The sequence below is a fragment of the Leucopleurus acutus genome (assembly GCF_964270905.1).
Source record: "Leucopleurus acutus genome assembly, chromosome: 14".
NCBI lineage: Eukaryota > Metazoa > Chordata > Mammalia > Artiodactyla > Delphinidae > Leucopleurus > Leucopleurus acutus.
In genome coordinates, this window is record NC_139156.1 from 74,579,168 (window position 1) to 74,602,434 (window position 23,267).

General features: G+C 35.8%; 1 protein-coding gene across 2 annotated transcripts in view; it reads right to left on the reverse strand.

The window, feature by feature from the left end:
* The window catches only part of CSGALNACT2 (chondroitin sulfate N-acetylgalactosaminyltransferase 2), a 49,398-nt gene that overhangs the window by 20,470 nt on the left and 5,661 nt on the right, over positions 1 to 23,267 (reverse strand). Inside the window, exons 2-5 of one of the 2 annotated variants that reach the window (XM_082854714.1) lie at positions 7,660 to 8,587; positions 5,263 to 5,479; positions 3,854 to 3,955; positions 421 to 599 (exon numbers count right to left, since the gene is read on the reverse strand). In XM_082854714.1, the coding sequence (XP_082710840.1) occupies positions 421 to 599; positions 3,854 to 3,955; positions 5,263 to 5,479; positions 7,660 to 8,320 (1,159 nt within the window). In that variant the 5' untranslated portion in view covers positions 8,321 to 8,587. The remainder of the gene's footprint in view (positions 1 to 420; positions 600 to 3,853; positions 3,956 to 5,262; positions 5,480 to 7,659; positions 8,588 to 23,267) is intronic. The other variant, XM_082854715.1, reaches the window with a different exon arrangement.

Genomic DNA, 23,267 nt, shown 5'->3' on the forward strand with positions numbered 1-23,267 from the left:
TAGTAATCATCCCAAAATGCACAGTCCGAAGACCAAGCACCATCTGTATCTAGACCTCTGCGTGAGTGCATGCCTGCATTTGTGTTGGCACCACCTGCCTGAGGTAGAGTGCTTCTGAATCTCACACATCACACTATCACTTTGCTCTTTTTTGATGGGTGCTGCTTCCTCCTTGTCAATTTCAAGATTTATTTCTTTGCATTTATTTGAATCCAAATGTATACAATGGAATCTGGCCATAACAGAACAAAGGGTATGAACTTCTTCAGAGGGGCAAATTTTCACTTTTCTACTTAATATTCCAGCTAAATTACACCAAATATAACCTTTAAAAAACATAATTAACTTGATTCAAAATATGGGATGTGCTGACATTGTTCTCAATTCTACACTCAACCCACCTACTAACATTTTACCCACCTGGCTCAGCATTTAACCGGCAGCTGTTAAGGAATTCGGCTGAGAAATATATATCAACATCGCAGAAAAACATCAAGACCTCTCCCTTGTCCCAAGCTCGGGCACCCACATTTAGTCCTCGTCCACGATTAAATTCTTCATTCAATGAGACCAAGGTGTAATTGTGAAAATTAGACTCACTATGAGGAAAGCACATACAACAAACGGTAAGCCCCACTTAAAGCTGACTCTCTTAACGCAACTTACAAAATATATTTTACCTTCAGGTATTTATTATGTTGGGTCTACATTCATATAAGGAAAGACAATGATCAGTTTCATGTGTATGATCATCATCAGGGACAGACAGTCAACTAAATGCCCACATTTGAGGCAACATGCTAGTGATGTGAAGTTAATAAGTGTTGAGGGGCCACTACTCTTCAGGATCTTAAAAACCTATTAGGGAGGTAAGAAATATACTCATGGAAAAACAGCATAATATTTGGTAATAAATAACACAATCCACATGAATGATACATACAAAGAGTGCTCTTCTCTCTAGTTCTTCAGATCTTTGCTCAAATGTCCCCTTATCAGAGGGATCCCCTCATGCTACATGTGAAGTAGCCCTGATCTCCCTTTTCTTTAATCTCTATTCCCTTGCCCAGCTTTGTTTTCCTCAGTACCACCAGACATGTTTGTTTGAGTGTCTCCCACTAGAATGTAAGCTCCATGAGAGCAGGGATTTTGTTTTGTTCATTACAACGCCCCTCAAAGGGTAGGAGTTCAATAAATACTTTCTGAATGAATGAATGAACAGCAGTTCTGAGGAAAAAAGATTGCTTTTGTCTGAAGTAGTTAGAGAAGACGTTAGAAACAGAATTTAAGTTATGCCTTAGTTAAAATCCTGAATTCAGTGGTGAGTGTAAAGGTCATTCCAATTAATTATTCTCAAAGGCAAGGAGGTAAGAAAGTAGAAAGCTTTTTAAAGAACAGGAATCAGACAAGTCAAACTGGAACACAGGGATTCTAAAATGGAACAATGAGAGAAGACCAGAAAAGGGTCAGACTAAGGAGTACCTTCCATGAGAAGTTGAAGAACTTGGTCAGTGTTCTAAAGTCAAGGAGGAGTCAGGGTCTTTCCACCAGGGCAGTGGTTTATCACAGCCAAGTCCATGCACCCACAGCATCAGAATTCCCCGGGAACAGGTCAGAAATACATATTCTCAGGCCCCACCCCAGGCCCCTGAATCAGATACTAGGGGAGGAGCTGAGCATCTGCGTCTCTCCTGGGACAAGTCACTCCAGGTTACTGATGTTAAAGTTGGAGAACTGCTGCACTAGGGAACTGCTGGATCAAAAAAGGAACATTTTTAAAAGATTACTCTTAAAATAGTATAGAATGGGAAATGGAGAGACTGAAGCAAAGACTCAAACAGTGCATGGAGTGGACTCCAAGTACTCTGAGTGCCCATGCCTCCCCCACCCCCTTTATAGGTTGTAAATCTCTCCCTTCTTTTGGGGAAGCTGCTGATCACCACCTCACACTCCCAGCACCAAGTGGAGGAACTAATCACAGAATACCCCAACCGCAGTAATTTCCTAGGGGCAAGGACCAGACTCAAGCTGGGCTAATCAAAATACCCCCACCCCACCTGGCCATAGTGACTGGCTCAAGAGTGGGCAAAAGTCCTTCCCTGGGATTCTCTCAACTGGATCTGGGAGAAAGCTCTTTCCTCTCTGATGGCAAAGCTGAGAAGATGTGAGCCCAGAGCCGCCAACAGCCATATACCTCACATGTGGAAGAAGCCAATCTGCAACAGGAGAATGAAGTCAACATGCAGAGAAAAACAGACAAGAAGACAAGAGAATTCTGATGGTATTCAAGTCTCTGGTCCCAGTTCCTAAGATACCAAAGCTGTTTTGGTTTTCTTCTCATTAATTTGGTTATAATAATCCCTTTAATTCTGGGAGTTATCCAAGATTCTTCATAAAAGCTCCCATTTTCCTCAACCAAATTCAAGATAAGTTTCCGTCATTTGCCACAAAGGAGTCTTGATTAATGCAGGGACAACTTCAGTAATACCAACGTGAGTCACTGGTACTTAGTAGGTGATCTGAAAATGGTAAGGAGGGAAGAGACAAAGGGAAGAAATGGAGGGAGGGGAGCGTGGGTTAGAGCGGTGGCAGCAGCAAGGAAAGGACAGAACAGAGGTCCTGTGCGGTGAGCAGAAACCGATTAATCAGAGGTAGAGAATGAGTGAAAGACGCTGGCCCTCAGACATCAAGCCCAGGGAATCATGAGAACCTTCGTCTGAACTGAAAGAGGGCCATCAGGAGGAGGAGCCAGTGAAGGCGGAGGAGGAGACAGTGTTTGTTTTTCCTACTCCAATGCTGTGAGAGTCCCTTTGGGGTAGGGACTGCAACTCCCTCCTCTGTGCCCAGTCCTATCCCAACCACCCCAGTTAGACTCCCGAGCAGTGTACCTGGAACATAGTCGGTGGGACTCAATGAATGTTAGTTGAACGATTCGAGAAGAATGGCCGGCCAAAGCTGGACTCTTAGGGAATGGCCACAACTAGCAGAAAGGTAAAGAAGCAAGTAAAGGATACAGAGTTGATGTGGTCAGAAAAGTCAATCAACCTATATCTTACATTATAACATATCTACATTTACAAAATATTTACATTTTACAAACATCAGAGGAGAGGTTCAAGAAGGAAGTACTGGTTAGGTATCAAATGTAAGAAAGCAAAGAGGATGACAGAGAAAAGGCTGAATTTGGCAGTTAGGTCATAACTCTAGGCCCATAACTTAGAGATGAAAAGGCTGAGAAGCTACAGAATTAATAATGGAGTATTAAGGAATTACTAATTCATTCATTCAAACCTCTGAGCACCTACTGTGTGCCAGGTACTATATGAGTTGCTTGGTTAGATAGCTACTGTTTTGTGAGGTTCAGATGTGAAAGGACAGAAACCTAATAGCAGTTACTGGGTACTCTAGAGTCAGGCGGGGGTCTCTTAAGGATAGGGGAGACCTAAGCATCATTTGCAGGGTGAGAAGGAACTTAGGAAAATGGAAGGAAAGAAAAGTGGCAAGCAAGAGAGACAAGCTCAGGAGATGATATCCAAGTGAAGGGATTAGATTTAGAAAAAGGGAAAGAGTTCAAAAAGAAGGAAATGGAAGAATAAATGGAGGCAAATATATACAAGGTGAGTGGGCCGCAGAATGAGAGCACCCTAATCATGCCACACTGTCTAAGAGGTTAAGGGAAGATGAGTCATTTAGAGTGAACTTAGGGGTGAAATGAGGAACTTACTAGCACCACCACTCACATGCTCAGTCAACTTTTAATGGCAGCTATTCAAAATTATTCATTAAGTATCTGAAATTCTCATTCTTCTATTATTATATATAAAGGACTTCAATGTGGACATGGCTCACCAACCTTGTGACAGATTCTAGGATAGACTTGACTTTAGATAGTCCTTCTTTACCAAAATACACCACTGTGAGATGAATTCTCTTGTCCTGATGAATACATACATCCCTAACAGAATTGAAAAATAAAGTTCATTCAGGAAAATATATGAGGCACTACTCATTCAGAAAGCAATCACATGAAGCTTTAACAAGAAAACAAATGAAGCATTACTCATTTAGAATGAAATCACACAAAGCTTTAAGTAAATATAAAACTGGCAATATTGCTGAATTTTGCCATATTTCAAAACATTTTTGGAACTTTTGCTTTGGTATTGCCTTCAGAAGCAAATTATAAGCTACTCAAGGAAATAAGTTCAATCAGTTCAAAACCAAATAAATAAATAACTCAAGTTTGGGGTCAAGAGTTACTTTGTCTTCAGATTGGCTAATTAGAGAAATTATACTTATCATCAAGGAGTAAATATTTGTCATGATTGAGATTAGTAACTGTAAAGAATAATGTAGCATCTGAAGGTAATTCCAAAAAAGGCAATTAAAAAATGCTTTAGGAAATCAGATCTCAAGCGAGCAATTTCAAAAACGTAAAACTCATTTGGAAGCATGACTTCTAGATATTCTGCAACAGAACTGTGTTAACTTTTACATCCAACAACTTCAATGAGAACAAAGATTGGGACTACAAAGAATTAAAACTATCATATTAAAGTATTAAAAACATGACAATTGTTCAATTAAAACAAAAAAGTAAAACTTTCCTCAAATCGTTACCCTAATATGTAGTTGTTAACTTTTTAACACTTCAGCATTTAAAAATATCCAAATTTAATGATTAAGAAAAAGAAAAAAATTCTTTTAAAAACTGCTACAGTCTCTGCTTCCCAAGACGGAATAACACTCTCCCACGTTTACTTGAATATTTGTATTTCTAAAATTTCTTTCAATTTTGAAATTCAAATTGTTCTCAGGGAATTTTCTGGGGAGATAGTAATGCTCTATATCTTAACTGGAGAGGCAGTTACATGGGTGTATACATTTGTCAAAAGTCATGAAACCTCTATCCTTGGAATATGTCGATTTTATTGTATGTAAGTTACACATCAATAACTTTATTTTTAAAAATTCAACTTGTCCTAAAATGAATTCAAACACAATTATAAAGGTAATCAAATTTAGTTTCTAATAGTTGTCACCCTCAATTTACTTCACAGTTCAAGTTGTCAGTAACACAATATACTATACATGCATTAAGAAAAAAGGGAATATCAAAACATAAAGTTCCCTAAAGCCAAAAAAATTGTTCTGTAATTCTAAGTAATCATACTCAGTGAAGGTAAATTAAATAAAATGGCATGAAATGTGCTTTTTTTTTTTTAGGAGCACTCAGTCAAATCACTAAGCCCCAGGAGTTACCTGAAGTTCTGCATAAACTGTGCAAATGCTTCAGTTCTTTCAGCAAGCGGCACAATGATATTAATAATTGATCTAGTAATGTCAATCATCTCGCTCTTCACTTTCATGAGAGGTCCAAAAGGGCGGAAGAGAGTCACGTGTCTATATTCCGTAAGGTCTGCTTTCTTAAAAAAGAGTTCATACAGTGTGCCCTTATCTCTCTCAGTGCGATAATAACCTAAAGGAAAGAGTTAGGAACAAAGATGTCTCCATGTCAAAGTTTACAAGTTCAATATGACTACTGATTTTACTCAAAGATCAAAAGTGTGATACCAAACTTGTAGGGTTTTTATGTATTTGTGAAAATGTTATCCCCACAGTATAGTCAACAACAACTGTTTCTTTAAAAGGAGAGGTTAAAAAAATGTTCACCACTCTGCTATATTATTCAACCCATAAAATATGCTCCAAATGACAATGATTCCTTTTCATATATGACTTTAATAGCAGAGCCTATCAACACAGAAACCAAATGATGAAAATAAAGAAATTACTTCTAGCAATATTAAATTCTAGACCTGACAGTCAAATCATCTATTACTTGGTTCAGCTTAACAAAAATGAATTGAGTGCATTTGTGTCAGGCACTGATGGTATAAAGAAGGCTACATGGTCCCAGTTTTTTGGAAGGGTCAGTCTAGTGAGGAAGACAGAAAAATAAAGAAATAACAATATAGTGATAAACACATGCAAACACACAAGACTCTGGATAGAATGAAGTCAGACAAAGAAAAATCAGTATAAATTTAAACATGGTGATATGAGACACCTTTGGGAATAAAGTATGGAAGTCTATTGGGCAATCTGGTTTTTAAGTGTGACACTCAGGGGAGAGGTTAGACCTATAGATGTGTGAGTCAGTCAATATCTGGAAATAAAATGGTAAACCAGATTGACTGGTCCCACTCCTCCTGAGGCTTACAGTGTATCAGGAACTACAAATCAGGAAGTGGGAAATGCCATATACTATGACAAGTGCTGTGAGATGGGACACAGGGTAGAAGAAGTACTGCTGTCTTAAACTTGCAGGTTGGAGATCACCTCGAAGAAGAAGTGACATCGAAGCTAAAGTCTGGTAGAGAAACAGGAGTTACTAAATCATTGTCAGTAATTATTTTTTTGATGAGGGAAGCAGCACAGTGGAGGAAAAGCAAGGGACAAAATGTGTTCCATGCAGAGAAAAATCCTGTAAGTGACAGAATCTGAGGAGAGTTATAAGAAAAGCAGAAGCTGCGGAATATAAAACTGGCATAGGTTCCTTCCTTTTTAGGCAGACATGAAGACATTTTACATATCTTAGTTATATTATTTCCTCTGCAGCTTTCAATTCTGCCATAAGCTACAAACATACACAGTGAAAAGACAAAAAGCTGAGCTTTCAGAAAAATTACAAGCGTTTTGAAAGAAACAACCCATCAAAAATTGCAGGAAGTGACAGGGGAAAAGAGGTGGCTATAGGGATAAGACAGCTAAAATGCCACAGAAAAGCACAAGGCCCTCCCTGATGGCCTCCAAAGGCTCAAGGTATTATATTATATTACAGCAAGTGACACCCATGATGATTTAGGGTCAAAAAAAAAAAAAACTACACGTGGTATACTGTTTACAGAATCGAGCAAAGAGAACTTTCAAGACATATTTGTATCCAAAATGGTTTTAAGTCTACAATTAAATATCTAGCAGGGGGTATTAAGATGGAGATGGGTTGGGATTTATAATTATTCCTGTTTATATTAATCAACAAATTTCTTAAATTTATACAAGTGTTCCTCAACTTTTGAGTCACATCCCATTTTGACATATAAAAATCCTACGCCCTTTCTGCAGCCTGTATTAGGAAAATAGGTTTATTTCTTTACTTTTCCAAATGCCAAATATGCTTTTCAAAACTATGTATGCCTCTTGATGTTCTGACATGTTTCTCCTCCACTCAAAATATAGAACAATCACTAATCTAAATCAGGTTCTTTTTCTTTCCTTTAGCAAATGGTTTTCAAATCTTGAGCCTTAGTTCATATATTTTAAAAAATATAAAAAACAAACGTCAAGACCAGTTAAGACATGAATGCAAATATATATACGTGCAAATACATATACAATCCTAAGAGCCCTTCAACTTGGGGAGTATTTTGCTATATAAACTTAGATTTATTCTATTTCCCTGGTCCTTATTTTCTATTTTATCATGATCACATTATAACTTTTTCTAAAAAAGCCACTTCAAATTCTTGGTGGAATTTAGTGGGTAAAAATTTAAATGTTTTAATACTGTGGATAATGACTGACATATTACCAGCATACAATAACAGAATTTTGTCATACTAACGTAACTATGGACCAACACTGTTTTCACATTACCTTCTATGAAGTCATTTTCATTAAATACCAGTTTTTCTCCAAGGGGACCATCCTCATCTTCCTGTTCATCGTCTTCATCAGGATTATTAATGACCTCCAAGCCAGCTTCAATAACTTCTACCAATTCATCTCGCTTATCTTTTCTAACTGGTTTTTCCTCAGGATGGCGAGTGAGACCCATTTCCAACTGGAATACTTTCATTAAGGTAAAACTTTCAAAGGGAATGACTCCATACTCACTAGGTAGTTTGGCTCCTATGCTAACTTCAGCTTTGTCAATTTGTGAATGAAGAAACTCTAAAAGATCACTAGGTGCTTGCTCTTTGTTGCCTTGATAGCCTATGCCATTAGCCCCTACATTCTTTCTCTCTTGCAGCGATCTCATCTTCTCACTCATTTCTTGCAATTCTTGTTTTAATTGGGCAATCTGGCGTTTCAGACTGGTTGCTCTGGTTTGATAATGTTCTTCCTGTTCCTGTAGGAGGGCTTGATAATACTCTTTACCATAATTTTCCCCAACGATACCGGGAAGAGATGCATTTCCATCAGTCTGGGGGGCACATTCCAGAAGGTACAAAAATAATATTAAACTGCAGAGTAAAGCGAGACCCAACAGTAGCCAGTGGGTCCGGGTCTGAAGAATCAATCCTCTTCTAGGCATTCTTATTAATGTGGACTTGCCTAATGAGATGTGCTCTTTGCTTGTTCATACCTTTTGCGAAAGGTTATAAAAAAGTAAAAACAAAATCAGGATTTCCATAAAAGGTACCAAAATGAATTTGGCTGTAGCTTAAAAAATTTCTTCCTTCAGCAGTGAATTCTACTTGCAGAAATAATGCATATTTCCTATATTGTTACCATTATATCCAGAATAAGGAAATCTGATCTACACAATCAGATAAAATCCATGACACGGGTGGTGATTTTTCTGAAAGAAACAGATCAGAATCAATCAGAATTTTGTTTCTTTAAGTATATCACACTGTTGACAGCTTCAGTAAACTTAGCTATGTGACTACCATAGGCAGAGCACCAGGAGAGGCACTAATACAATATAGAATATTCAGTAAATGCTGGGAGAAAGTACTAAGAAAAATACCTTATGAAACACTAAAATATCACATGTAATATTTTCAACCATAATGTCTACACATCCATAACCTGAATGAATCAAAGAAACATTAAACTTACGTTTAGCATAGTTTGTGTTACAATAGATAGATTCTATTGGTCCCTAACTATTTGAAAATTACATCATGTATAACTCTTTATTGACATAATATTTCAATTAACTCGCCATTTCCCACCTATAACATATCACCATTTGGGAGCTGAGTTTCTATAAAATGTTTTTGTTATGTTGATAATGGCTTTCTAGAGAGAGATATTTTCTTCCAGTTTATTCAATTCAAGCATTCTACTTCATTAATTTTTATAGCTCAACTCAGTCAATCTAAGAGCCTTAAAATTAAGTTGGGAGGAAAAGCAATTTCAAAAGGTCACAGACATCTGGAAAACACATTAAGAAACAGTTTTACATCCAAAGTCCTCCAGTAGATTATTTGAGCATTAGATCACATAATTCTTTCCAGTGTATTACACAGCAACAGATTTCCTACAGCTCTGGAAAGTTTGGAGTCTATATAAAGAAAAACAGGAACATATTTATCTATAGGGAAACAAAATCCAAGAACCGTTTATAAATTTACAAAATTACATGCTATCCCTCATACCACAACCAGCTATGTGAGCTCTTCCATGTTTCTTTCTAAACTAAGGATTCTTAATTCTAGAAATAGAGAAGGTTAAACCTAGGAGACAGGAAGCAGGGAAGGCCTCCACTGCAGAGAGAACTTCTATTCTAATGAAGGGTTTGTCAAGAAGAATATGTGATACTAAGCCTGCTTTTAACAGAATTGGTTTCTACCAGTGCAGCAGAACCTATGGAAGAAGGTCACTAGAGAACATCAGCCCTCGTCAGTTTCTTGGTGATTAGGAAAGCCTGGGTGCCTTCTGTGAAAAATGCTGCAACGTGTGTTCTTTGTGGCACATATTTATACAAAATGTAGGATAGATTCAAACTTCTTTTGGCTAGTGGATCACAAACAATGGACTTAACTACCCTTAGCCATTTATTATTTTAATTAACCAAAAGATAACCAAGTATCCTTAAAATTTTAATTCACAAGTTTTACTATGATGGCATCTGTTTTACTGCTTATAAATCTTATTTATTTTAAGTGATATAGGAAAAAATAGGAAAAAAATATTGGTACCGTATCAAGAAAACTAAGTAAAAAACAAAGCCAGTATTACTTCTAGGACTTTAACATGTCTCAGAACTGTAATTCTTAGCATAAGAAACTACTTAAACTTCATTGTTTAAAAGTTAAAACTCAGAGGTCTCTTAACTATAAGTTATTACTAGCCCGTTTATAGGGAAAAGAAAGATTAAAACTAAAAATGTGAGAACATAATCTTGAATAAGTTAATAAAGTTATATATATTTAACTATACTATATTTGAACTTGATAACAGAACTAACAGCATATAAGCTAAGTATGTCAACCTTATATTAATATGGTACCTCATGTTTTTTTCTTTATATAGACAATGTATTTTAAACTGTGAGATATCACCCATTAATGGGTCACTACCAAAGGTTTACTTTTCAGTGAACTAGAACAGGAAATATGGTGCATATCACATATAGTAGTAAATTCTGTGTTGCAAATACACACACACACATATGCATGAGCTAGCCACATAAAATGTATTTATAAGTGGGTTGTGATCCAAAAATCTTGAAAAATACTGATTTATAAGGTATTTTTATACATTTCCCATGTCATCCTTTCAGAATAGTGTTGCTAGTATCTTCTTTTGTATAGGAAAAATAGGTTCAGAAATGAAAAGATTTAAATAAGGTTATATAACTATTAAGTGGCAACATTAAAGCCAAGGTCTTCTTTCTCCCTCCTTTAAGCAAAATACAGGTCTGAGATATCTTACATGCTTATCTTACAGCTGAATATCTTACGGTTAAATATTATCCACTGAAATGAAAGAAAAGTCGCTGTAATTACTTTAAAGATTTTTTTGATGTGGACCATTTTTAAACTCTTTATTGGATTTGTTACAATATTGCTTTTGTTTTGTTTTTTGGCCATGAGGCATGTGGGATCTTAGCTTCCCGACCAGGGATCAAACCCGCACCCCCTGCACTGGAAGGTGAAGTTTTAACCACTGGACCTCCAGGGAAGTCCCTGTAATTATTTTAGAATATAAATGTTAGTTGCACAGCTCTGTGGTTGTTAAACATAAAAGATTCCAATTAAAGTCATATTTGCCTTTATGTTCCCTGAAGGGAACTCTTTAACAACATCCTAAAAAACTAGATTATGACAACTCTAAATATGTTAAGAATAGTATTAGAGAACACACCCATTTTCTGCCTGTTACACCTTGACTGCCATCATTCTATGTAGTCTGTCTGTAATGATAAACCAGGTTCATTCACAACCCAGAGTTAATACCAAGCAACCTTCCAAGCACCAACAGCAGATAGTTAAGTGTTCTGAGGAGAGAATGGGATACTGTGGAAATGGGAAACTGAGCTGTCAAAGATATGTAAAACAAAATCAAAGAGCTCAGAGTAGAAAGAAACGTTAGGAGCCACCAATTTTACACTCTAAAACAGACTAAAGAGACTTCCTCTTATAGCCAAGATCAAGTAACATGGACCAGATTCACTCTCACACTGGAAACAACTAAAAACAAACAAAATCAATTAAAAATAAAACCCAGTATATGAAACAATGATTTTCAAGATACTGAACATTAGGTAATAAAGCACACTGATCCTTGGAGGAACAAAAAACAAGTGATTGCACAGCTTTCTGCCGTAGTTTCCAAGCCATAGCACAGGGAGTCCCCTCCTAAGTAGAGCCCAGGTTGATGAGGTGGAGCTGACAGTCTGAGGAGACCAAGGCAGCTAGGTTCAAAGGATATAGTACCAGAGGAGAGAGCTGGACAGGGAGAGAACTCCAGAGATCTCAAGAGGACACCCTCTGGGTGTGCAGCAGAGCACTAATAAGGGCAGGCATATGAAGAAACTAACTGAGGCTAAGGACAGAAGCACACAAAAAATTAGAAGACACAGAACTCAGCATTCAAACAGGGCCAAGAATAGTGACTGTTCCCACCAGACAAACTGGAAAACCTCAAAATTCATGGGGCATTGGGTAGAGTACTCAAAAAGGTCTTGCCTCAGTAGTGGGAAATAATTAGCTCTAGACTAAATACGGGCCTGATCCTGCCAACAAACCTTAAAAGCAAGGCCTGAAAGGATCAAATTGTTTCCATATAACTGTACAACAAGCCTCACAAATATTTATAGGAATATAAAAATATCCAGCATCCAGTAAAATAAAATTCAAAATGTTTGCCCTCCAAACAAAAATGATCAAGCATACAAAGAAAAAGAAAAACACAACCCATAATGAAAAAATTAATGATTGAAACTGACCTAGAAGTGACAGAGATGCTGGAATTCACAGAAAAGGATATTAAAAATTATAACTGTATTTAAAAAGATAATCATGTTCAAAAAAATAGGGAGACACACAGACGACATTAAAAAAAAGATACAAATTGAACTAAGGAGATGAAAACATCAATTTCTGAGATGAAAAATATACTGAATGGGATTAACAGCAGGTATTTCAGAACAAAATATTAATGAATTGAACACATAGCAACAGAAATTATTCAAAATGTAGAAGGAAAAAATAATGAAAACATGAATAGAGCACCTGGTAAGCTGCGTGACAACTTCAAGCAGCCTAATATATATGTAATTAGAGTCTCCAAACAAGGGGGAGGGGGCTAGGGGAAATATTTAAAGAAATAAGGCTGAAAATTTTCCAAATTTGATGAACTATCAACACATAGATCCAAGAAGCTCAACGAATACCAAATACAAAAGCCACAAAGAAAACTAAAGCAAAGTTCATGATAATCAAACTGCACAAATCCTACGATAAACAGAAAATCTTAGAAGTGGCCAAAGGAAAAAAACACATCATACAAAAACAAAAAACAAAGAGAATGTCTTTAAAGAACTGAAAGGAAAAATACGTCTACCTAGAATTCTACATTCAGAAAAAGTATTCAAGAACAAAGACAAAAAACTTTTTTTTAGACATTAAAAAGCTAAAAGAATTCATCACCATCAGACCTTCACTACAAGTCCTTTAGGCAGAAGGAAAATGTTAGCAGATGGAAATATGGATCTACACAAAGCAATGAAGAAACCAGAAATGTTAACTACATGGATAATTACAACATGTCTTTCTTTTTATTTGGCGACACTGCGCAGCTTGTGGGATGTTAGTTCCCAGACCAGGACTGAACCCGGGCCACGGCAGTTAAAGTGCTGAGTCCTAACCACTGGACCTCCAGGGAATTCCCCAAGATTTCTGTTATTATTTAAATTGCTTTCAAATATAACTGAATGAAATGGACAAATTCCTAGAAAGACACAAACTACTGTAACTGACTCAAGGAGAAATAGTAAATATGAATAGACTTATAATGAGACTCAATTAGTAATCAAAAACTACCCACAAAGAAAAGTCCAGAATCAAACGGTTTTACCAGTGAATTCAACCAAGAATTAATAAGAATACCAATGCTTCACAAACTCTTCCAAAAAACAGAGGGAATACCTCCCAACTCATTCTATAAGGTCAGTATTGCTGTGCTACTAAAACCAGATAAAGATATCAAAAGAAAACTACAGACCAATATTCCTTATGAATATAGACACAAAAATCCTCAACAAAATGTTAGCACACTAAATCTATCAACACAAAACACCATGACCAAGTGTGATTTATCCCAAAAATGCAAGGTGAATTTACCATCTGAAAATCAATTAATGCAATACACCACATCAATAGAATAAAGGACAAAACCCATATGATTTTATCAATAGACACAGAAAAAACATTTCACAAAATCCAGCACCACTTCCTGATAAAACCACCCAACAAACGAGGAATAGAAGGCAACTTCCTCAACCTGATAAAGGGCATATATAAAAAACCCACAGCTAATTTCATATTTAATGGTGAAAGACTGCATGCTTTCCCCCTAAGATCAGGAATAAGAAAAGGATGTCTGCTCTCATCACTTCTATTAAACATTGTATTGAAAGATGTTCTAATCAGGGCAATTAGGCAAGAAAACAAAATAAAAGACATCTGAATTGAAAAAAAAGAGGACTATCTCTATTTGCAGATGATGTGATCCTGCATAAAGAAAATCCTAAGAAATTAGGAACTCAGGATACAAGATCAATACACAAAAATCAACTGCATTTCTATATACCAGCAATGAATAATCTGAAAATAAAATTATGAGAACAATTTATTTACACCAAAAAGAATAAAAGTGCTTAGGAATAATTTAAAAAAAAGAAGTACAAAGATCGGGACTTCCCTGGTGGCGCAGTGGTTGAGAGTCCGCCTGCCGATGCAGGTGACACGGGTTCGTGCCCCGGCCCGTGAAGATCCCACATGCCGCGGAGCGGCTGGGCCCGTGAGCCATGGCCGCTGAGCCTGCGTGTCCAAGCCTGTGCTCCGCAACGGGAGAGGCCACAACAGTGAGAGGCCCGCGTACCGCAAAAAAAATAAGTAAAATAAAAATAAAAAGGAGGTAATGAAAATACTGAAGAAATTAAGAAAGGGTATCAACAGAAATGAAGATTACTGTAAAAAGGAACTAGAAACTATAAGGAAGAGCCAAGAAAAATTGGAAAATTCATTTGCTGAGATGAAAGCTGAGCTAAAGGCAACAAATAGCAGAATGAATAATGCAGAAGAAAGAATATGTGATCTGGAAGATAGAATAATGGAAATAACCCAATCAAAACAACAGACAGAAAGCCAAATGAAAAAAAACCATGAAAGTAATATAAGAGACCTGTGGAATAATATAAAGTGTGCCAATCTACACATAGTAGGGATTCCAGAAAGAAAACAAAGAAAAAAGGGAATTGAAAATGTATTTGAAGAAATTATGGCTGAAAACTTCCCAAACCTAAAGAAGGAAACAGATATGCAGATACAGGAAGCACAGAGGGTCCCAAACAAGGTGAACCCGAACAGACCTACACCAAGACATATTATAATAAAAATGGCAAAAGTTAAAGATAAAAAGAGGATTCTAAAGGCAGCAAGAGAAAAACAGAGTTAATTACAAGGAAACCCCCATAAGGCTATCAGCTAATTTCTCTAAAGAAACGGTGCAGCCAGAAGGGAGTGGCAAAATACATTCAAAGTCTTGAAAGAGAAAAATCTGCAACCTAGAATACTCTACCCAGCAAGGTCATCATTTAGAATAAAGTAGAAATAAACAATTTCTCAAATAAGCAAAAACTAAAAGAATACAGCAATACTAAACCTATCCTAAAAGAAATATTGAAAGGTCTTCTCTAAACAGAAAAGAAGTAGGAAGATATAGGAAGGAGGAAATCATAACTGGAAAGTAAATCACTTAAATTAGCCGGTATACAGAGCAAAAAGAAAAAAAAAAAGAAAAAGAAAAAACCGATTTGTGAAAGCGATGATAAACACAAGGAACAGCAAAAGGATAAACGTGAAGATGTAAAAGAGGACATCAAAATCATAAAATGTGGGGAAGGAGAGTAAGAAAATGTAGATTCTTTTTTTTAGAATGTGTTAGAACCTATATGACTATCAATCTAAAGCAAGAGAACCTATATGACTATCAATCTAAAGCAAGCAGATATAGGAAGGGGTTAACACACTTGAAAAACAGGGCAACCACAAATCAAAAACATACAACAGATTCACAAAAACCAAAAAGAACACAAGCATAAAATAAAAGGAAATCATCAAACCACAAAAAGAAAAAGGAACAAAGAAAAAACATAGAATCAACTGGAAAACAAGGTTTAAAATGGCAATAAATATATATGTATCAATAATTACCTTAAATGTCAATGGACTGAATGCTCCAATCAAAAGACAGAGTGGCAAACTGGGTAAAAAAACAAGAGCCTACAATATGCTGCTGCCTACAAGAGACCCACCTTAGGGAAAAGGACACACAGACTGAAAGTGAGAGGATGGAAAAAGATATTTCATGCAAACAGAAATGACAAGAAAGCGACAGTTACAATACTCATATCAGACAAAATACTTCAAAACAAAGGCCATAAAGAAAGATAAAGAAAGAAACTATATAATGATAAAAGGATCAATACAAGAAGATGATTTTACGCTGGTCAACATATATGCACCTAATATAAGAGCATCCAAATACATAAAACAAACACTAACAGACATAAAGGGAGAAACTGATGGGAATACAATAATATTAGGAGACTTTAACACCCCACTCACATCAAGGGACAGATCTTCTAAACAGAAAATCAGTAAGGCAACACAGATCCTAAATGATACAACAGAACAGTTAGACTTAATTGATATTTTCAGGACATTATATCTGAAAAAAAAAACAGAACACATTTTTTCCAAGTGCACATGGAACATTCTCTAGGACTGACCACATACTAGGGCACAAAACTAACCTCAACGAATTTAAGAGTACAGAAATTATTTCAAGCATCCTCTCTGACCACAACAGCATGAAACTAGAAATCAACCACAGGAAAAGAAATGAGAAAAAAATGATTACATGGAGACTAAGCAACATGCTACTAAAAAACCAATGGGTCAACAAGGAAATCAGAAAGGAAATTAAAAAATACCTTGAGAATACCATAAAAAATACCATACAAACTCTATGGGATGCAGGAAAAGCAGTTCTTAGAGGGAAGTTGACAGTGATACAGGCCTTCCTCAAAAAACAAGAAAAATCTCAAGTAAACAACCTAACCTACCACCTAAAAGAATTAGAAAAAGAAGAACAAATGAAAGCTGAAGTCAGCAGAAGGAAGGAAATAATAAAGATCAGGGAGGAAATAAATAAAATAGAGATTTAAAAAAAAAAGAAAATATCACTAAAACAAAGAGCTGGTTCTTTGAAAGGATAAACAAAATTGACAAACCTCTGGCCAGGACCACCAAGAAGAAAAGAGGGAGAACCCAAATAAACAAAATAAGAAATGAAAAAGGAGAAATCTCAACCAACACCACAGAAATATAAAAAGCCATAAGAAAATACTATGAACAAGTATATGCCAACAAATTTGACAGCCTACAAGAAACAGACAACTTTCTAGAAACATACAGCCCGCCAAAACTGAATCAAGAAGAAATAGATAATTTGAACAGTCCAATCACTAGCAGTGAAATAGAATCTGTAATAGTAATTTAAAAAACTCCCTACAAACAAAACTCCAGGAACAGATGGCTTCACAGGCGAATTCCACCAAACATACAAAAACATATATCAATCCTTCTCAAACTCTTCCACAAGACTGAAGAGGAGGGAACACTCCCAAAGACATTCTATGAAGTCACCATCACCCTGATATCAAAACCAGACAAAGATACCACCAAAAAAGAAAGTTACAAGCCAATATCTTTGATAAATATAGATGTAAAAATTCTCAACAAAATATTAGCAAACTGAATCCAACAACACATAAAAAAGATCATACACCACCACCAAGTGGGATTCATCCCAAGTTCACAAGAATGGGTCAACACACGCAAATCAATCAATGTAATACACCACATTACAAAAGAAAAGTCAAAAACCACACAATCATCTCAACAGATGCAGAAAAAGCATTTGACAAAATTCAACATCAATTCACAATAAATCTCTTACCAAAGCGGGTACAGAGGGAACATATCTCCACATAATAAAAGCCGTTTATGACAAACGCACAACCAATATAATACTCAATGTTGAAATGCTGAAAGTCTTCCCACTAAAATCTGGAACAAGACAAGGATGCCCACTCTCACCACTTCTATTCAACATAGTATTGGAAGGCCTAGCCACAGCAATCAGACAAGAAAAGGAAATACAGTAAGTCCACTACATACGAATGAGTTCCATTACGAGAGCATGCTCGTAAGTCCAACTTGTTCGTAAGTCCAACAAAGTTAGCCTAGGTGCCCAACTAACACAATCATCTATATAGTACTGTACTGTAATAGGTTTATAATACTTTTCACACAAATAATACATAACAAACACAAAAAATAAAACATTTTTAATCTTACAGTACAGTACCTGGAAAAGTACAGTAGTACAACAGTGGGCATATAGGGGTTGGTATCGAGTGAACAGGCAAGAAGAGTTACTGACTGGAGGAGGGAGAGGAGGTGGGAGATGGTAGAGTTGAAGGATCATCAGCAATAGGAGATGGAGGGCAAGCTGCAATTTCACTCATGCCTGACGTTGGTGGCACAGGTTCTAGTTCCTTGCTGGATTCAATTCTATCTAACCTCTTGGAAATATGATCCAGTGATATCTGGGTAGTAGCTCTTTTTTTTCTTGTCATAGGAGACACGGTAGCACTGGATTGTATTCTGAATGGCTGCTGCAACCTTTGTGTACTGTTCTACGTCCAGGTCCTCTGCCTCTAAAACTAAGTTAGTTCTCCTCAAACAGAACTAACTTACGTGATTAGACATGTGAACGCACATTCGAATCTTTGGAAGCTCACAACTTGAAGGTTCGTATGTAGGGGACTTACTGTAAAAGGTATCCAAATTGGAAGGGAAGAGGTAAAATTGTCACTATATGCAGATAACATGATACTATATATAGAAAGCCATAAGGACTCCACACAAAAAACTACTATATCTAATAAATGAATTCAGCAAAGTACCAGGATACAAGATTAACATTCAGAAATTGGTTGCATTTCTTTACACTAACAATGAGATACCAGAAAGGGAATGTAAAAAAAAAAAAAAAAAAACTTTTAAAATCACACCAAAAAAAAAAAAAATACCTAGGAATAAACCTGACCAAGGAGGTGAAAGACTTAAACTCTGAGAAGTATAAAACATTAATAAAAGAAATTAAAGATGATTCAAAGAAATGGAAAAACTTCCCATGCTCAAAAATTTATATGGAACCATAAAAGAAAATTTCCCATGCTCAAAAATTTATATGGAACCATAAAAGACCCAGAATTGCCAAAGCAATCCTGAGGAAAAAAACAAAGCAGGAGGCATAACTCTCCCAGACTTCAGACAATACTACAAAGCTACAATAATCAAAACAGTGTGGTATTTGTACAAAAACACAACATATGGAGCAATGGAACAGAAAAGAGAGTCCAGAAATAAACCCACATACCTACAGTCAATTAATCTTCAACAAAGGTGGCAAGAACATAAAATGGGAAAAAGTCTCTTCAGCAAGCGGTACTAGGAAAGTTGGACAGCTGCATGTAAACCAATGAAGTTAAAACACACCCTCATACCATGCACAAAAATAAACTCAAAATGGCTTAAAGACTTAAACATAAGACATGACACCATAAAACTCCTAGAAGAGAGCATGGGCAAAACATTCTGACATAAATCGTACCAATGTTTTCTTAAGTCAGTCTCCCAAGGCAATAGAAATAAAAACAAAAACAAACAAACAGGACCTAATTAAACTTACAAGTTTTTGCACAGCAAAGGAAACCATAAAACAAACAAAACAAAAAAGACAACCTACAGAGGACTGGGAGAAAATATTTGCAAATGATGCAACGGACAAGGGCTTAACCTCCAAAATATACAAACAGCTCATACAACTCAACAACAAAAAAACAAACAACCCAATTGAAAAATGGGCAGAAGACCTTAGCAGACATTTCTCCAAAGGAGATATACAGATGGCCAGCAGGCACATGAAAAGATGCTCAACATCGCTAATTATTAGAGAAACGCAAATCAAAACTACAATGAGGTACCACCTCACACCAGTCAGAATGGCCATCTTTAAAAAGTCTACAAATAACAAATGTTGGAGAGGGTGTGGAGAAAAGGGAACTCTCCTACACTGTTGGTGGGAATGTAAGTTGGTGCAGCCACTGTGGAAAACAGTATGGAGGTTCCTCAGAAAACTAAAAACAGAATTACCATATGACCCAGCAATCGCACTCCTGAGCATACAGCCAGATAAAACTACAATTCAAAAAGATACATGCACCCCTATGTTCATAGCAGCACTATTCACAATAGCCAAGACATGGAAACAACCTCAATGTCCATCGACAGATGAATGGATAAAGTAGATGTGGTACATATATACAATGGAATACTACTACTCAGCCATAAAATAGAATGAAATAATGTCACTTGCAGCAACATGAATGCAACTAGAGATTATCATACTAAGTGAAGTCAGAAAGAGACAAATACCATATGATATCACTTATATGTGGAATCTAAAACACGGCACAACTGAACCTATCTACAAAACAGAAAGAGACTCACAGACATAGAGAACAGACTTGTGGTTGCCACGGGAGAGGGGGGAGGGAGAGGGATGAACTGAGAGCTTGAGGTTAGTAGATGCAAACTATTACATGTAGAATGGATAAACAACAAGGTCCTATTGAATAGCACAGGGAACTATATCCAATCTCCTGGGATAAACCATAATGGAAAAGAATATAAAAAAAGAATGTATATGTTTGTATAACTGAATCACTTTGCTGTACAGCAGAAATTAGCACAACACTGTAAATCCACTATACTTCAACTAAAAAAAAAAAAGAAGTACAAGACTTGTATTCTGAAAACTACAATACACTGTTAAAAGAAATTAAAGATTTAAATAAGTGGAAAGGTACCGATGCTCACTGACTGGAAGACTTGATATTATTAAGATGGCAATACTCTCAAAACTGATTTACAGATTCAACACAATCCTCTTCAGATTCCCAGCTTTACAGAAATTGACAAGCTTATCCTAAACTCATGGAAATTCAAGGAACCCAGAACAGCCAAAACAGTACTGAGAAAGAAGAACAAAATTGGAGGACTCAACTTTCCCATTTCAAAACTTACTTCAAAGCTACAGTAATCAAGATAGCATGGAGCTAGCATAAGACTAGACATATGGATCAATGGGATAGAATTTAGGATCCAGAAATAAACCTTCACATTAAGTCAAGTGATTTTCAACAAGGGTGGCAAGGTAACTTAATGGGAAAAGAACAGTCTTTTCAATAAACGGTGCTAGGATACCTGGATACTCACAAGCAAAAGAATGAAACTGAATCTCTACCTCACCCTATAGTCAAAAGTTAACTCAAAATGGGTCAAAGATAAATGTAAGAGTTAAAACTATAAAGCTATACACTTATAAACAAAACATAAATGTAAATCTTCGTGACCCTGGATTAGGCAATGGTTTCTTAGATCTATGACACCAAAATACCGAAGACCAAATATATAAATCAGATTTCATTAAAATTAAAAACTTTTGTGCTGTAAAGGGTATCATCAAGAAAGTGAAAAGGATGGTAGAAAATATCTGTAAACCATATATCTACTAGGAAATATAATAGAAATATATAAATATATATATCTAGAATATATAAGATGCATCTAGAATATATAAGATGCATCTAGAACATATAAAGAACTCTTACAACTCAATATTAAAAAAATAAATAACCCAATGAACAAAAAGTATGAATAGACATTTTTCTAAAGATTAAGCTGATAAGCATGTGAAAATATGGTCAACATCATAAACCAATAGGGAAATGCAAATGAAAACTACAATGAGATACCACTTCATATGCACTACGATATAATTTAAAATGAATTATAGGGGAGAAGGGCATAATAGGGGAAGGGGGTTAAGAGGTACGAACTACTAGGTTTAAAGTAAATAAGATACAAGGATGTAATGCACAGCACAGGGAACATAGTTAATATTTTATAATGTTAAATGTAGTATAACCTATAAAAATATTGAATCATTATGTCGTACACCTGAAACTAATACTTTAAGTCAACTGTACTTCAATTAAAAAAAATCACAAAATGAATCACAGATCTAAATGAAAACCTTAAAATATAAAACTAGAAGCATAAGAGAAAATCTCTGTGACCTTGAATTAGGCAAAGATTTCTTTGATATGACACTAACAGCATAACTGATAAACTGGACTTCATCAAAATTTGTGCTCTTTGAAGAACACTATAAAGGGAATGGAAAAACAAGTGACAGGCCAGGAGAAAATATGGGCAAAGCATATATATGATAAAAGACTTGTATTCAGAATCTATTTTTAAAAGTATCAAAATGCAATAACAAAACAAACACAATCAAAAATTGGCAAAAGATTTGAAGAAACACTTCAAATAAGCACATGAAAAAAAAATACTCAACACTGTTAGCCATCAGGGAAATGCAAATTCAAACCAAAATGAGACATCACAATGGCTAATCTTAGACGGGCTAAAATTAAAAAGATTGATATGTTGGTGACAATGTGGAGGAACTAGAACTTTAATACACTGCTGGTGGTAATGTGAGATGGTTTCACAGTTTCTTAACAAGTTAAATATAAGCCTATCGTTTGATTGAGCCATTCCATTCCTAGATATTTAACCAAGAGAAATGAAAGCATATGTCCATACAAAGACTTGTATACAAATGTTCATAACAGCTTTATATGAAACAGCCAAAAACTAGAAATAACTCAAATGTCCATTAACAAGTGAATGGATAAACAAACTAATACAGCCATACAATGGAACACAGCTCATCAATAAAAAGGAATAAACTACTGATACATGTTTCAATATGGGTGAATCTCAATAATAGAAGCCCAACAAGAAAGGAGTACAATGAAAGAGTATGATTCCATTTATATAAATTCTAGAAAACATAAGGTAATTTGTAGTGACAGAAAGCAGAGGAGTCAGTGGTTGCCTGGGATGGGGCGAGGGTAGGGAAGGTTGTACCAGGAAGGAATTATAAAAGGGCACAAAGAAACTTTTGGGAGTGATGGATTTGTCCATCATTTTGATTGTGGTGATGATTTCAGGTATATACGGTATGTTCAAATTACCAAATTTTATACTTTAAACATGTGTAGCTTATTGTAAGTCAATTATACCTCAGTGAAGCTGTTTAGTAGTGCCAAAGAGGCATTTGTAAGTAAACTCCATTTTGTTCATTAAGACAAATATGAAGATTCGTTGACTAAAAATCTGGATTTAAAAAAACAAAACAAAGCATACACCAGGCCCCGGCCCCCGCAAAAGTAGTACTCAGATTACTCTGAAAGTCTTGTTACATCTTTTCTATTTGCCTTGTGCTTCTGAGAAAACAAGAGAGTATTAAAGATAGTTCATTCTACAGTAATGATCCCTAAATAATATGACCTTTAACCAGTTTCTACTCAAACATTTGATTCTATAATTTTATGAAACTACCAATAAACATTTCATAATCACTTCCAGGATGCTTACACTGCAATGTGCCAAACTAACTTCTGCAATAAGAGTAGCCTACTGCTTTCTGCAAAATACAAGCAACCCATTTGAATCTGAATTTATTTTCAACGTTCTAGTCTGTATAATCTTCCTAAATTTTCTGAACGATTTCTAAAGTTTTCAAATACTAAATGT